Source organism: Amblyomma americanum, chromosome 3, assembly GCF_052857255.1.
Source record: "Amblyomma americanum isolate KBUSLIRL-KWMA chromosome 3, ASM5285725v1, whole genome shotgun sequence".
Lineage (NCBI taxonomy): Eukaryota > Metazoa > Arthropoda > Arachnida > Ixodida > Ixodidae > Amblyomma > Amblyomma americanum.
Window position 1 is genome coordinate 72919677 of NC_135499.1, and position 15947 is coordinate 72935623.

At 46.7% G+C, this 15947-nt stretch overlaps 1 protein-coding gene across 2 annotated transcripts in view; it reads left to right on the forward strand.

Moving 5' to 3' along the window:
• Window positions 1–760: 760 nt before the first annotated feature.
• Window positions 761–15947, forward strand: part of LOC144124667 (alkaline phosphatase-like) — a 46706-nt gene continuing 31519 nt past the window's right edge. For both annotated transcript variants that reach the window (XM_077657486.1, XM_077657487.1), the window contains exons 1-3: window positions 761–894; window positions 2735–3069; window positions 7999–8232. In XM_077657486.1, the coding sequence (XP_077513612.1) occupies window positions 810–894; window positions 2735–3069; window positions 7999–8232 (654 nt within the window). In that variant the 5' untranslated portion in view covers window positions 761–809. The remainder of the gene's footprint in view (window positions 895–2734; window positions 3070–7998; window positions 8233–15947) is intronic.

A 15947-nucleotide genomic window follows, 5' to 3' on the forward strand; every position in this document is an offset into this window, starting at 1 on the left:
CGGACCCCCCCCCCCTCCCCCCCCCCCCCCCCGCCCGGTCGTCCTTGGAAGTCTACAAAGTTTTCGCAGAGAATTACTGCGAAGCATTATGAACAGCAAAAATGTTGAAGAACTCTCGTTCTGTTCCGCGGTCTTAATTTCCAGGAGGAGTCAGCCCGACGCGAAAGATATGTGAGAGGCTAATTACAAGGAATTCGGGACAAGTGCGTCCAGTTTCCTCGACTGCCCCCACGTGCCAAATGGCTTTAAACATAAAAAAAAAGTTGCGCACTGACGTCACCCGTGACGTAAGAAAGGAGGAGAATGACCGAGTGGCTGCAGAACAGGGTGTGATGGGCCGCTTGGCTTAGCTGTACTGGCTGGGCACCGTCCAAATTTCCCGGTAATGAGGATCGCAGGCTACGTTTTTATCTTCTGAACACTCCTGAAAGCAGCGCATGGTTATTAGTAGCTAGTACATAACAAGCCTCTAATGCTGGAACCCCAAAGAAACTCTGGAATAAGCGCTGTCTTAAGCATAAAAAGAAAAAATTAAGAATAAAAGAAACAAAGCAATGCTTGAATTGTATATTGGGTAATCCGTGAAATAAGGCAAGGAACGTCCATTACTGCTTCACAAACGCCGGCGCGAATGCCGAAGAAATGTCGTGCACAGTGCCCTTTACTCTCGTACATGTTCAGTTGTTTGTACATTTAATGAATAGAAATGTCGCGACAATAGGCTGTCAAATCTACGGCGGTCTTGAAATGCCACGCTGCCAGTCTAGCTCTGTGGTCGACACCGAAAGACACACGCTTTCACCACAGAAATGAATTTTATAGCGGTGTATATTTTCTCCACTCTCGCGCATACTGCCAGAGGTGCATTTCCTGTCCCGGACATGGCAAACGAAGGTGGGTGTTTGTTGTTTTCTGGCTTAAGTTCGTTTCATGGAAGACATATAAAACACCGATAAAAATTGAAGACACTGCATAACAGCAAGCCACGACAGTCAATTTCAGACAGATTTGATGACAATTTTCGCAGAGAGAAGAGTGGACGGAGAGCTCCTTCTAAGTGTTAGGCACTACGCTGCTTGAAAGAGAGATGCGCACATCGGTGCAAACTTTCAGTGGTCGTCGTTTCCGTTTCCCAAAATTCGTCATATGAACAAATCTACTAAGCCTTAGATTTGACGGTGGCTGAGTGGTTATGGCGCTCGGCTGCCGGCCCGAAAGACGCGGGTTCGATCCCGGCCGCGGCGGTTGAATTTCGATAGAGGCGAAATTCTAGAGGCCCGCGTACTGTGCGATGTCAGTGCACGTTAATGAACCCCAGGTGGTCGAAATTTCCGGAGCCCTTCACTACGGCGTCTCTCATAGCCTGAGTTGCTTTGGGACGTTAAACCCCCATAAACCAAACCAAACCAAACCTTAGATTTGAACAAGTGCAAAATAAACTTGAAGCACTAAATATGTCCTCCTGCGAGTCCTAACTATATATGTCTGAACACCAAGGCTTCTAAATCAAGCGTTGCATATTGCTGTCAATTTTTATTTAAACATAAGTACAAGTTTACATGCAAATATTTTTTAATTCTAACGAACGAACCACCTTTTTTCTATTTTGTCACGCTTGAAGCGGTAAGCTTGGTCCTATCTGCGCTTTTCCTACCTGCTCCCCAGACGACGTCCTCTTAGTATAAAAAAAAATTGTGGTAGGGTTTTAACGCAGTTAAACCGAGTAGACGTGTGAAAGCATGTGCTTAGACTGATTGGCTCAGGGTAATGGTTTGCTGGGTCGTCGGCACGTATGGCGACGATATTAGTTCGACAGTAGTAAAGGGTGGTTTATTGGGACGTGTGAAGCACCGGCGACGAAGACTTGCACAAGTCATCGATGGAGCAGCGGGGCGAAATGCGGGGTCACGAGGAGCAGTTCTCCAACTCGAGCGTCAGCCAGCCGTGTCAAGAGCTTCGTCGTCTTTGGCGCCGGCGCATGATCATCTTTTTCATTCCAGTAGTATTAGTTAATGAAGACGACGATGTGCAGTGCAAAGCGACATAGTGTGTATATTAGTTGCACAGTTGTATTAGTTGATGAAGACGGTGGTGTGCAATGCAAAGCGCGAAAGTGTGTTCCTTGTTAACACGAGGCGTGATCGGCTGCGGTGATAGCATAGTGCTCTCGTGCCGTAGCCAGTGAAGCTGATCTGTGCGCGCCACCTCGGTTTACAATCCAAGTCGCGGTGGTATTTATTTTATGTTTTGGCTAAGGTCACTCTCAAGGAAAAGCTTCACACAATCTCAATGAGAAGGTTTGACCTTGTAAAGTGGTGCTTTCACACTAAAACGGGCATATTGTTACGTGGCGGCCAGCCGAAGAATGGGGCACGAAGAACGATGGCCTGGCCTAGCGCGAGCGCCCACGCCACTGCCAGCTCCGTCTTCTTCGCCGCACTATGTGTTTCTGCGCCAGGAGAAAACAGCACTGTTTAGTAATCGCATTTATGACGATTTTATGATGTGAAACTTTGAGACCTATATCACTGGAGCTCAATCAACACTCTTTCAGTTATTGATGTGGCGCACATCGCAGGGTCGCTTGCTTTTCATAAATCAAGAGCATCAAGGCTGCCCATCATGTGCGCATACACCATCCAGTATTGAAAGTGATGGCTGTAAGACAGTGCCTTGCTTTTATCTCGTTTGACACGCATTAGAAACTACCATTCGTACATACGTTTTTACGCAGCAAGGAGGGAATACTGGAGTAGGCTCGGAAAGTCAGAGATCAAGAAGAAGTTGGACTTGCAGCGAAACACTAACCGCGCGAAAAACGTAATACTTTTCCTGGGAGACGGCATGGGTGTCAGTACGGTGACAGCCGCGAGGATCTTCAAGGGCCAATCCCAGAACAACTTCAGCGGCGAGGAGTCGGTGATGTTCTGGGAGCAGTTTCCTCACGTGTCTCTGTCGAAGACGTACGGACTTGATGCGCAGACTTCGGACTCGGCTAACTCAGCTACCGCCTATCTGTGTGGTGTCAAGGCAAACATTGGAACAGTCGGTGTCGACTCCACTGTAAAGGTACGTGGTGCATTTATTCACTATAAAATTAAACCAGCTTAACGCTTTGACCTTTCTTGCGGTGGTCGTTGGCTCTGCGGGAAACAGATAATTATCTCGCAAAAGTTCAAGTAGGTGTGTTGGAAAGCATTGAGCAGGTCCGGGTCAGATGGTGCAGAATGGCCAAAGTGTAGCGCAAAAATGGCAATGACGGGTAACGTAAACGAGCCAGTTGGTGATTTCGAACTAAGTTTATTTTTTTTTTTTGTCACAGATACGTTCCTCACAGTCACCGGCGCACAAAAACGCACAAAACAACCCGTCGCCACCCCTCTTTCAAGCCATGGAAAAAAAGACTGGCATTTCGGATTTATGATGTATCGCTGCTCATTGAGCGCTGTTGCAAGAAGTGCCTGCGGACGCCTTCGTATCCGCAGCGTTTCATCCCCGCAAGCTTCTAGGTTCCCGCAAGTGCGTCGGACAGGATTTTTAAAGAAAATATCAGATCCTCGCTGTTTTGCGAACAGACTACAAACAGTGCGCGTGCAAGCGACACTTTGGGAACTTCGCAGTCACAGGCGGCTAGCTTTAGGGGCGCGTGCGAGATCACACAAGTTGCCCACATGTACTGAAGTGTTGACGTATGTATGAGTCGCCCTTTGGAGAGCTGCCCTTTCTGAAATCAGCAAATATCATGACTGTCCGATGAACTTTCGATAATTGCTTTGTGATTATAAATTTTGAAAAAAAATGTGCAGCTTTGTCACGAAGCCAAACATCTGCAAAGTTTGCCGGCAGTTTGGTTTTAAGTTAGTTCTGCTTGCTACATGGCGCCCCGATTTGCTCACTGCAAGTTTGGATAGCAATGTTCAAGATACGACGCTGCGCTTCATTATTTGCGCGTATTCTCAGTCTACATCCTGAAAGAGATTTCGCATACCAGACGGCGAAATGGAAATAAAGGTGTTTTTGTCCGTCACAGTAACCTCAGATAAAACTTTTCCTTGTGCAGGTACACGAATATTTTCAATAAAGGTAAATGCATGTTTGGCTGCAATATAGCGCCATGTGGGTATGGTACCATCCTTATTGCCGCCCCGGAGCAATAAAGACAGCCCAGTGCATATTAAGCAACATCTGAAAAGGTTTTTGCGAAGATATAGGTTGCAAAGCTTGGAAGATGCGCAAAACTTTTGCGATAAAGGGTAGGTGAAAACGTTCTTGCGCAAGCACTGCCCAGCCACATATTGCTAGCAACGTAAAGAACTGTCAACCACAGATACACCGAAAACGCGACTCCAATTATAAAAAGGGCTGTGGTTTAGCTCTGATTAAACCTGGAGTGACACGATAGGTACAGCTGGCCGAGTGTAACTCGCTCAGTCGAATAGCAAAGTCAGTCTTTCGCCGCTCCGTTTCGCTCGGCGTTCCTTCAGCCGCTGCTCCGTACCACGTCACGTACCACGGGAAGCTCAAGGGGAGCCACGCTGAAAGCTCCAAATGCTAGCGTAGTGTAGCTATCGCTACAATAGAATACCCTTGCAACATGTTTTGATGAAGAACAGTTCTGACTAGTCGAGCGGTGAAGCTGTTGATAGACAGTTTTGGTATAGCGTGAGCAAAAGCTTTGCGTACGTAAGGAAACTGCTGGTCGCCAATGCGGATACTCAGTGCGCATAGTATTCTCTGCGGCTAGATTACGGATACAGCTTTCAAAATTTAACGTTGCAACCTTTACGGCGCCTGCGGGGAATAACGTTGACGACATGGCGGCGTCCTTCTTGCACACTTAGGGCCTAATACAGCATCGCCGGTTTAAGAGACAATTAGGCTTCATTTTTGAGAGGTTTGCAAATGTCAAGCTTGGAAGCTGAACTTTATGTGGTGTGTATTACCGTCATAGCAACGACACGGGGAGATGCACTTTTCTAGATATGCATCGCATTTCACATTCCTCTTTCTTTCCAAATTATTTTACTCTTTCAAAAACTAAATAGACTGCGCTCACAATTTTCATTAATAACAGCGGGAAATTTTTCCGCGGCGCAGCGCAAGTGTGCTTTATTTTCACAGGCACTAAATGGTGCCGGAGTGGTTGATGTTAGTGGACAATGCATCTGCCGCGCTCAACTACAGGTGCCGTTGACAAGACGTTTAGCATTGGGCCGCAACGAATTGCGCGCGGAAACATCAAGGGAAGCTACGGTAACTATTATTGTCTTATGTTTCGCTTGCGGAATAGCCATGTGTATCTGTTTCGCTTGCGGTCATATCAGTCAGGCGCTGAGACAGCGTTTCCTAACAACTAAAAATAATGAATTGGAGCCCTCTGTGCAATGCGTTCATAATCGCCTTGAAAGCAAAACTGAGACAACTAAGAGACCCTCAATGACACTGTTTATGGAAGATATCGCCGAAGAGTTAAGCGGCGATTTGGAGTGGCAGCGGCGTTATTAGGCTGAAGAGGAATTCCAGAGGTCGTGGCGACCTGCAGGGTAGCCGATGATTACTAATGTTGGATAAATGAGGACTAGAAGCGTAGACAAAGAGAAGAGCTGAGGTAATGGCAGTTATAATGAGCCTTGAGTACGACACTGTGAAAAGGTGTCCCAAGCTGCTTTCTACTCGGCCATTTCTCCGATAGCACTTAGTAAGTAGCGTCGCCCTTCTTGTAGCATAGAGTATGATTTTTCTTGATTCATCAGTTAGATACAGCTGAATATAGATAAAGGACCAATACAGAACGGTTTTTCGCTCCACCTGTGTTTCCGTTGTTAACAAATCCGTAACCAGAGCGAAGCAAATCACAGGGACACACAATTTCATTGTGGCTTGGCAATGCGATAGCAATCAATGCTGCTGATGCCTTTGCCAAAAGTGACTGGTGGGGATTCGTGCTTTCCGCACGCAGATCGGGTTGCCGGCCCGATGGTGCAGCACTTCGTGCGTTGCATCGATTACATCTCGCCATCGCGTCTTTATTCACCGCTCGCAAACGATACGACACTGGGCACCCGCGAGGAAAAAGAATAAAGTTGAGTATGGGCTGCGAAAAGGGAGTGCACCCCTTATAAAAATGGTCTACGGACAGTCTATAGACTCCCTATAGATATTTCTTTTTGTCTACTTATAGTCTATAGACAAATGGCTACTAAAAGTGTATGGCCATAAATCTATACGTTTACCCGCCGCGGTGGCTCAATGGTTAGGGCGCTCGGCTACTGATCCGGAGTTCCCGGGTTCGAACCCGACCGCGGTGGCTGCGTTTTTATGGAGGAAAAACGCTAAGGCGCCCGAGTGCTGTGCGATGTCAGTGCACGTTAAAGATCCCCAGGTGGTCGAAATTATTCCGGAGCCCTCCACTACGGCACCTCTTCTTCCTTTCTTTTTTCACTCCCTCCTTTATTCCTTCCCTTACGGCGCGGTTCAGGTGTCCAACGATATATGAGACAGATACTGCTCCATTTCCTTTCCCCCAAAACCAATTATTATTATTGTCTCTAGAATATCTATAGGATTTGTATTGCCTATAGATTGTTCCCTAGGGTTCATCTACAGAGAGTCTATAAACTTTATAGACAGATGTCTATTGACATCTATAGACCGTTTAAAGAAGATTTTGTAAGGATGGTCCGGGTAGATTGCACTTTCCCGCCCTAGCGGAGCCGCGTATGTTATGGCTGTGCTTGGTACAGACCCGTGTCATTCACCGCTGAGCGCGTGAAACTATGCCACTCTCTATACGATGCATCGAGGTCAGCGGCAGAAGTGCTTTGTGCTGTACGATTGTCTGTCGTGGCATGATCTTGATGAAACCCATGGTAAGAACGCTGCTGGCACCGATTATAACCTATCGTAGACAGTGCCCCGTCGGTGCTGCAGAGCATTTCATTCTTACAATTACTCTGGGGGGCGAGAGAGTTTTGAATTTTTGTGAACCGTGCGAGTAAGGCCTTTGAATCAGCCACCACTTCTGCAAAGAGTGGTACAGAATTACACGACGAGAAATACACAAGAGCGGCTCAGTGCGCTGGTGTGATTACAGCTCAGTGTTAACATTATGACGTTCAAGCCGCCGCACTACGGTCCGTTAAGAAGAACGCTACATTTTTCGGGTTCCTGATCAGTCGAAGAGGGTATCTGGACAAACTTAAGGTACGCAGGCTTGAAACTTGGAAGCATCCATCGCTGCGCAGCTATTTTTGAACTTGCGAAAAAGCTGTTGACACCTCTATAATCGTTTCTACTATAACTAACAAGTGACGCAAAGTAGAACTAGTGGAATGACAAAAATCTGCAGGGAAGCTCTTAGGCTTAGGCATGCGAAGATTGTCTCTTGGCGTACACTTTTATTTTTGTAGAGCGCTAATGGCAACGTCAGAAAGCTTCATATGCTTCTTTGTGTCGTGAATAAAACAACGCCCAGTTTTTATATTTGCCTGTGTAAACATTGTTCGCCCTTATTAAATGTTTATTTCTTGATTTCTTCGTCATTTCGTAGAGAGTACAGCTCGTGCGAAATAGGCTAGTACAGTCGCGAGCAATATGAGAGGGAACAAAATTCGAGCTTTCATTAGTGACCACTGCAAAATATTGTGTGACGAGTTTTTTTTTCTAAATTGTTTTCCTCTTGGCGTAGAATATCCAAAAGTCATTTTCTAATTTAGTTGAGAGGTAAACAGAAATTTGGCGATTTTGTGCAAAAAGATTATTCTCCCTCTTACTGCTCACTATTATACCTCTGTTATAGTCTACAAACATTCCAAATGTCGGCATTACGCTTTTGAAAACAATTGTTTCGCAGCAACGTGGGCGTCATATTAAGCCTCTGACACCAAGGTTTTTTTGCATTTAAATGCCCATGTAGCCTTTCTCTAATTGCGAGCTGCGAAAAAGTGCGCACAGTATTTGAGAGAAACAGCGCACTAACTCAGACCGAAATCCACGCAGGCCAAGCAGTGTCACAATGACACCGCAGCATACGTGGAGAGCATCATGAAGTGGGCCCAGGATGCCGGCATGTGGACTGGCATCGTGACGACAGCGAGGGTAACCGACGCCTCCCCCGCCGCGGCATACGCGCACAGCGGCTACCGTCGCTGGCAGCAGTACGTCCCAGAGAACTGCACTGCCCAAGACATCGCTCAGCAGCTCATATACGGGCTGCCTGGCTCTCAAATTAGGGTAATTCACTGCAAATATTTTTGGAAAGCTCAAAAAAGACAACATTGAACTACGTTTGAATGTGTTTCTGTTCCTAATGGATGGTAATTCAAGCTTTCAAGGCGTGCCTTTCGTTGATGCTTTCTAAACACGTTATTTCCTGCGAAGTGATCTTGATGCTCAAGAAGGCGACTGCTATGGGCGCATAACATCATTGTGCTGCTAGTGTAATAAAATGCGCCGTACTGCCTGCTTCCAACGCTCAAAAGTTGTTGTTAGTGTTAAATCGAAGCACAGAAAATAGATTAGAGATAGATATTATGTAGTGGCGTTTTTACCATTAAGGTCACATCGTCTAGCAGAATATTTATTATTTAGAAACGCCCAAAAAGTTATATGCAGTCGGCATACGCTGCGTAAATTGTGAGCAACGCACCGACATGCCTGACTTATGAAGGTGTGCATGAAACGAGCATCTTAAAGGGTGGAGAGATGGTATGTGCTTTGAATCTTCATGACATCTCCCCGAAGTCAGCAGAACATTACCTAATAGGTGTCGTCGTTTTCTGTCCACACCCCAGAATGTTTTTTTGTTTGTTTTTGGCATTAAAATGTCCTCTCTCCATTCTCTGCTCTTTCTCTGTTTCGCGAAAAAGCGCGTGATTCCAGTGTGAATTGGCGCCCCACAATTCATGAGCCACCTGCCATCGCACGCAATGTAGACGCAATTGCAATGCACAAACTTACCCCAGGCAGGAACGAACCTCGGGCCGCTACTGTGATGCGACTGCATCCAGTGTTTTCCGGCAGTATGCACTATAATTCGAAGCATGCTTCACTAAAGCTAAGCGAACACTCAGCCATCTTTCAGCAAGCAGCCCCATTTTTCATCTGGGTTTTCACACTGCTAATCTGCCATTTTTCCATTGATTCAACCACCAGCTGTTACCTCGTTTAGCCCAGCGCTCAGCAACCAAGAAAGTACATCATCGATACACGACTTTTTTCCATAGCGATTTTGTTAGATCGACCTCGTTCCACTGCATGGACCTCGTTCCACTGCATAGAGTTGGAGCATCTACATTGCGCAACGAAGACAATGATTTGGAATCGCAATGTTGCCTTAAATACCTACTATATGAAAAAACGATTGTATCTCGCATCTCGTCGTCAGAGGAAGAAATGCTTTGAAGGAAAGGCTTAGAGTATTCTAGGATAACACAGAGGGTAGCAGACGCGCTCATGCATTGGCCATGTTCTCGGACGTGTCTCCGCACTCGCCCACTACTTCATTCGAGCCAGACAGCGCAAATGGTGCTACCGACTGGCCTTCATGTTAAAAAAGAAACTCCTGTTAACAGAATTCAGCAGGCAGGCCTGCAGTACTGCTTGATACCGGCGACCAGAGCCGAAGGCCTCTGAGACTATGCTATTCCAGGTTGGACCTTACTAGAAGCATTTAATAAGGAAACGAATAAACACGGGTCCCCTCATTAGAATAGAAGCTGACAACTACCTACCACACGACTGCGGTAACCCCTGGCCTTAGCCTACAGCGGCTCCAAATCACTTCAATGTCAGATGGGCGGCGCCAGACAGGAGAAAAAGCTAACAACCTCTGTATCCGGACAGCCACCGTACTAAAATGAAAATGGCAGTATTTAAAGCAAGAGCCTTGTCGAGTGACGGTAGCCTAGCGGTGATGCTGAATAATGTACTCGGAAAAAGATGGCGTGCTATTCTTAGCAAAGTTAGGAGGGTTGATGAAGGCATGGGTGGTGTTAAAAGGCATACTCGGGACAAATCGGTGTTGCACGATATCCATAGATAACCGCGTTCTAATGACAAGGCTAGTTTCACTGAAAATGGGTTGTTTATAAGCAAGAAAAAAAAGCAATACAGATATATCGACCAACAGGCGTTTTTGTAAGCTAACTACCCGTGTGTAGCCTAGGCTGGCCAGCTCCGCTGTTCACTTCCAAACGTTCCAAATTGTTGCGCGGAAAAAAAAATCACATTGGGGTCCTATTCACTCAGCTAGGAATACTTGTTTTGTGTTTGAACAATTCTCAGCATGACCTGAAAGGGGAATAGAAACGTTTTTTGGTGAGAACAAATATGACCTCATTGTCCCTCCCCTCTGACCTCAGTGACGTAAAGACCTATTTCCCAACCACTTCAGTTCAGTGGAGCTGAGGACCGGGGCAGGGCTAAGAGCGTGTCGCGTAACCATCATTACTCCGAAAACGACGCTTAAAATGCTTTTTACAGCGGCAGATTTATCATGTTATGATCTGATAGCCCCGCTCGCTTATCCATTAGGGTGTTGCTATTTCAGCTACTCATTGTTTTCTCGCCTGCATCAAAACGACGTAATTATTTCTTTGTTGGCAAGACTTCAGTCTCACAATAAGGTATTTAGAGCAAGTACTTCAGAGTTGGTTTGGTAATTGAGTGAGAGGACGCCTCTGGTGCCCAGTACCCGAAGGCACTTCCGGCGACATGGCGACACATACTACAGGGCTATACGGATCCGAAATTTGAAGTCACATGCACATACATTCATTCTTGTCAACAGATATGAGGGAAAATCAAGGAGAGTCCACTGAGAGCAAGAGTGAGAGACGAACGGAAAGGCAGGGAGCTTAACCAGGCGACACCCGGTATGCTACCGTACACGTGGATTCATCTTTGGTACTATAGGCGCGAACACACACACAGAACACAAGGAAGGAAACGCGACAAAGCGCCCCCGTTTCCGTGGAAACGTGGAAACGGGAACGGAAGGAGAAATAAAAAGGGGAGAAAGCAAAGGAAGATCACTTTTCCACGTGTCCGTTAGCCATTACTTGCCGGGTACACAGGGCACACACTGATAGCTCACAACCTTGCACTCAGTTCTGAGTACTGTAAGAACCTGAAAAATGTCTCAAAAGTTGTCCACTGCGATGAAGGCTTACTCCAAGGACCCAGAATCTTGGCTTCAGTGAGGGGCCGACGATGTAAGGGGCTGTCTGTTGCAACCAGGAGGACACATCATCATCATCATCGTCATCATCAGCCTTACTACACCCTCTGCAGGGCAAATGCCTCTCCCATGTCTCTCCAATTAACCCTGTCCTTTGCCAGCTGCATCCACCCTTTGCCTGCAAACTTCTTAATCTCATCCGCCCACTTAACCTTCTGCCGCCCCCTGCTACGCTTACTTTCTCTTGGAATCCACTCCGTTACCCTTAAGGACCAGCGGTTATCTTGCCTTCGCATTACATGCCCTGCCCAAGCCCATTTCTTTCTCTTTATTTCGACTAGGATGTCATTAACCCGTGTTTGTGCCCTCACCCACTCTGCCTGCTTCCGGTCTCTTAACGTTACACCTATCATTTTTCTTTCCATGGCTCGCTGCGTTGTCCTTAACTTAAGCTGAACTCATTTCGTTAGCCTCCATGTTTCTGCACCGTAGGTGAGTACCGGTAAGATAAAGCTGTTGTACACTTTTCTCTTGAGGGAAATTGGTAAACTGCCACTCATGATCTGCGAGAACTTGCCATATGCGCTCCACCCCATTCTTATCCTTCTAGTTATCTCCCTCTCATGATCCGGATCAGCTGTCACTACCTGCCCTAAGTAGACGTATTCCGTCACAACTTCCAGGCTCCCGCTGTCAATTGTGAACTGTTGTTCCCTTGCTAGGCTGTTGAACATTACGTTGGTTTTCTGCATGTTAATTTTTAGACCCATCGTTCTGCTCTGCTTGTCTAACTCATTGATCATGATTTGCAGTTCACCTCCTGAGTGACTCATCAAGGCAATGTCATCAGCGAATCGCAGATTATTTAGGTATTCTCCATTTATTCTTTTTCCCAACTGTTCCCAATTCAGGCCTCGGAATACCTCCTGTAAACATGCGGAGAACAGCATTGGCGAGATCGTGTCTCCTTGCCTGACGCCCTTCTTATTGGAATTTTATTGCTGTTTATGGAGGACTGTAGTAGCTGTGCAGTTGCCATATATATCTTCCAGTATTTTGACATAAGGCTCTTCTAACCCCTCATTACGCAATGCCTGTTTCCACTGAGTCGAATGCTTTCTCATAAACAATGAAAGCTATATTTATATATAGAGGTTGGTTATATTCTGCGCATTTCTTTATCACCTGATTGATAGTGTGAATACGATCTGTTGTGGAATATCCTTTACGAAAGCCTGCCTGATCATTTGGTTGATTAAAGTCTAACGTTGCCCTTACTCTATTAGCGATTACCTTAGTAAATACTTTGTAGGCAACGGATAGTAAGCTGATCGGCCTGTTATTTTTCAAGTGCTTGGCGTGTCCCTTCTTATGAATTAAGATAAATTTTGCATTCTTCCAAGCTTCTGGTACAGTCGAGGTCATAAGGCATTGCGTATACAGGGTGGTTAGTTTTTCTAGCACGATGTCCACTCCATCCTTCAACAGATCTGCTGTTACCTGATCCTCCCCAGCTGCTTTTCCCCTTTTCATTGCTTCTAAGGCTTTCTTTACTTCATATTTCGTTACTGGCGGAATGACGCATTGCTGTGCACTGCTTTCTTTCTCATTAACGCTCTGATTACATTGGGTACTGTACAGGTCTGTGTAGAACTCTTCGGCTACGTTAACTATCTTATCCATATTGCTAATGACATTGCTCTGCTTGTCTCTTAATGCATACATCTGGTTTTTACTTATGCCTAGTTTCCTCTTCACTGGTTTTAGGCTGCCTCCGTTCTTTAGAGCATGCTCGATTATCTCCATATTAAACTTCCTTATGCCGGCTACCTTGCGCTTATTTATTAACTTTGATAGCTCTGTTAGTTCTATTCTGTCGGTAGGGTTAGACGCCCTCATGCTTTGCGCTTCTTAATCAGATCTTGCGTCACCTGAGATAGCTTTCCGGTATCCTGTCGAACCGTCCTGCCGCCTACTTCTACTGCGCAATCCGTAATTATTGAGGTCAGATTATCGTGCATTGTATGTACATCAAGATCGTCTTCCTCAGTTAAAGCCGAATATCTGTTTTGCAGCGCTATCCTTAACTCCTGTGCTTTACCTCTTACGGCTAACTCGTTAATGGTCTTCCTCTTCACTAGCTTCTTCCGTTACCTCTTCAAGTCTAAGCTAATTCGAGACCTTATCATTCTGTGGTCGCTACAGCGCACCTTTCCGAGGATGGCCACATCCGGAATGATGCCATATTTAGCGTATGGTATGAAGTCGATTTCATTTTTAGTTTCACCATTGGGGCTTTTTCAGGACCACTTCCTGTTTTCTCGTTTGCGGAAGAAGGTATTCATGATCCATAAAAGTTTTTTACCCGCGAATTCGACTAATAGCTCTCCCCTGCTATTTCTAGAGCCTATCCCATTGTCACCTACCGCGCGGTCGTCAGCCTGCTTCTTGTCCACCTTCGCATTGAAGTCGGCCATCAGTACAGTGTGCTGTGATTTTACTTTATTCATTGCCGATTCTACGTCCTCATAGAAACTTTCAACGGTCTGGTCATCATGGCTGGATGTGGGTGCGTAGGCCTGCACCACTTTCAGCTTGTACCTCCTATTCAGCCTAATTACTATAGCTGCTACCCTCTCGTTAATACTATAGAGCTCCTCTGCGTTGCCAGCTATGTCCTTATTAATGAGGAATCCCACACCTAGTTCTCATCTATCCTCTAATCCGCGATAGCACAGTATGTGTCCGCCCTTTAGTGCTGTATACGCTTCACCTGTGCTAACTTCGCTAAGACCTATCACATCCCATTTAATTCCCACTAGTTCCTCGAACAGCACTGCTAGGCTAGCCTCACTAGATAAAGTTAAAGTGTTAAACGTTGCCAGGTTCAGATTCCAATGGCGGCCTGTCCGGAGCCACAGATTCTTAGCACCCTCCGCTGCGTCCCAGGTCTGACTGCCGCCGTGGTCAGTTGCTCCGCAGCCGCTGGGGACTGGGGCCGAGGGTTAATTGGTTTCATCATAGAAGGTTGTGGCCAAGTACTACACCAGGGTGGCCAAATCCTGCTCTGGTGAGATAGTGCGTTGTCGGTTCTGGTCACTGAGATCAGGCCGCACTCCAGGCCTGGTTATGCAATTCCATCGACACGCGGATTTTTTTTAAAACCCGGTGGAGAATTGCGCGCCACCAGGATTCGAACCCCGGTTCTCTTGCACGCGAGGCGGATGCTCTACCTCTACGCCATCTCTGCAACGCCATCGCAGGACACGCTCACGCTGAAACCGAGGGCAGTCACAAAGTAGGTGTTCTATTGTTTCGTCGCACTCACAGTTCTCACACGCAGGAGAGTGCCATTGCGATTAAGTGGGAGCAGGCATTTGTAAACCCCACTCCCAGCCACAGGCGACACAACAGCGTAGCATCGCAGCAGGAGAGGCCGGACGGAGGACGAGTTGAAGTAAGGGGTCGAGGCGGTACAGATGGCCTGCGGTGTTTCCACGAGAAGACTATGATGCTAAAATCTAATTTCGGCCAAGCATTCGCAGATGTCTTGCTGCGTCGGCTCTTGTCAACGGTATCTGGTCAATGTTGGCACTGCCGTGAGCAGATCAAGCAGCAGCATCAGCTGCGTCGTTTCCGTTAATGCCACAGTGTCCCGGTATCCACTGGAAGACGATGTCGTGACCCCCTTCTTGTGCCTGGTGGTGAAGATGTCTTAATTCAGCTACGAGTTGTTCGTGATCACCATCGCGTAAAACATAATTAGGACATTGTAGGGCTGCTTCTGAGTCGCAGAGCACAGCCCATTCGTGGGGTGTTTGTGCACGGATGTACTGCACAGCCGCACGAAGACCGGCCAATTCCGACTCGGTGGAGGTTGTCCGATGCGAAGTTTGCTGGCTAATACTGGACTGTCTCTCAGGAATGACCACGGCGCAAGTTGAACTTGTACCCGAGACCGAACCATCTGTATACACATGAGCGCGGTCACTATATGCAGCGTGGAATAGTATGTAGAGTGTCAACTGTTTAATGGCCGGCGTCGATAAGTTTGATTTTTCCGCTTGCCCAGAATTCTAAGGCGCACACATGGCTCTTGCAGACACCACAGCGCAGAGGAAGGCCGTGCTGCGGGGGTGAACTGTCTTGGGATAGGCGACTGGTGGGCTGCTATAACCTTTGAAAACGCTGCGTGTGGTCTTTGTACCGCCACTGACACAAGGTGGTTCTGGGGAATCCTTGTTAGATGACGTATCTCGATATGCAGGGTGTCAAGGGTTATTTAAGTCAAAAGTGGGTAGTCCTTGGTGATAGTAATGGTAGCAACTGTTCATGCACTGCGAGGGAGACCCAGGCATGTGCGAAGTGCCGGACCTTGTAGAGTCTGGAGGGCAAGAAAATTCGTCTTGCATGTGCTTGAAAGCACGGGTGTGTTGTGTTGGGTTTAATGGCGCATAAGCAACTAAGGCTATCATGCGCCAAGCTCAAGGTCCAAGGAATTGTTTTCTGCAGATCTTTACAAAGATAAAAACTATGGCGGTGTAGAAAGCTTAAAAAGTTATTTTCTTCTACTTAGTATTCAGAGCAAAAACAAGATTTATAAATGGCCAACATTAAAAGTTGAAAAAAAAGGTTGGGGATCCTCATCAGCTGTCCTTGGCTGGGCAAGGACTGGAGGCCCCTATCTAATAAATAAAACAACCTCAGCCCATTTCTCCGGAATGGGAATGTGGTTGAGGTGTACTAAATACATCCAGACCAGTGGGTT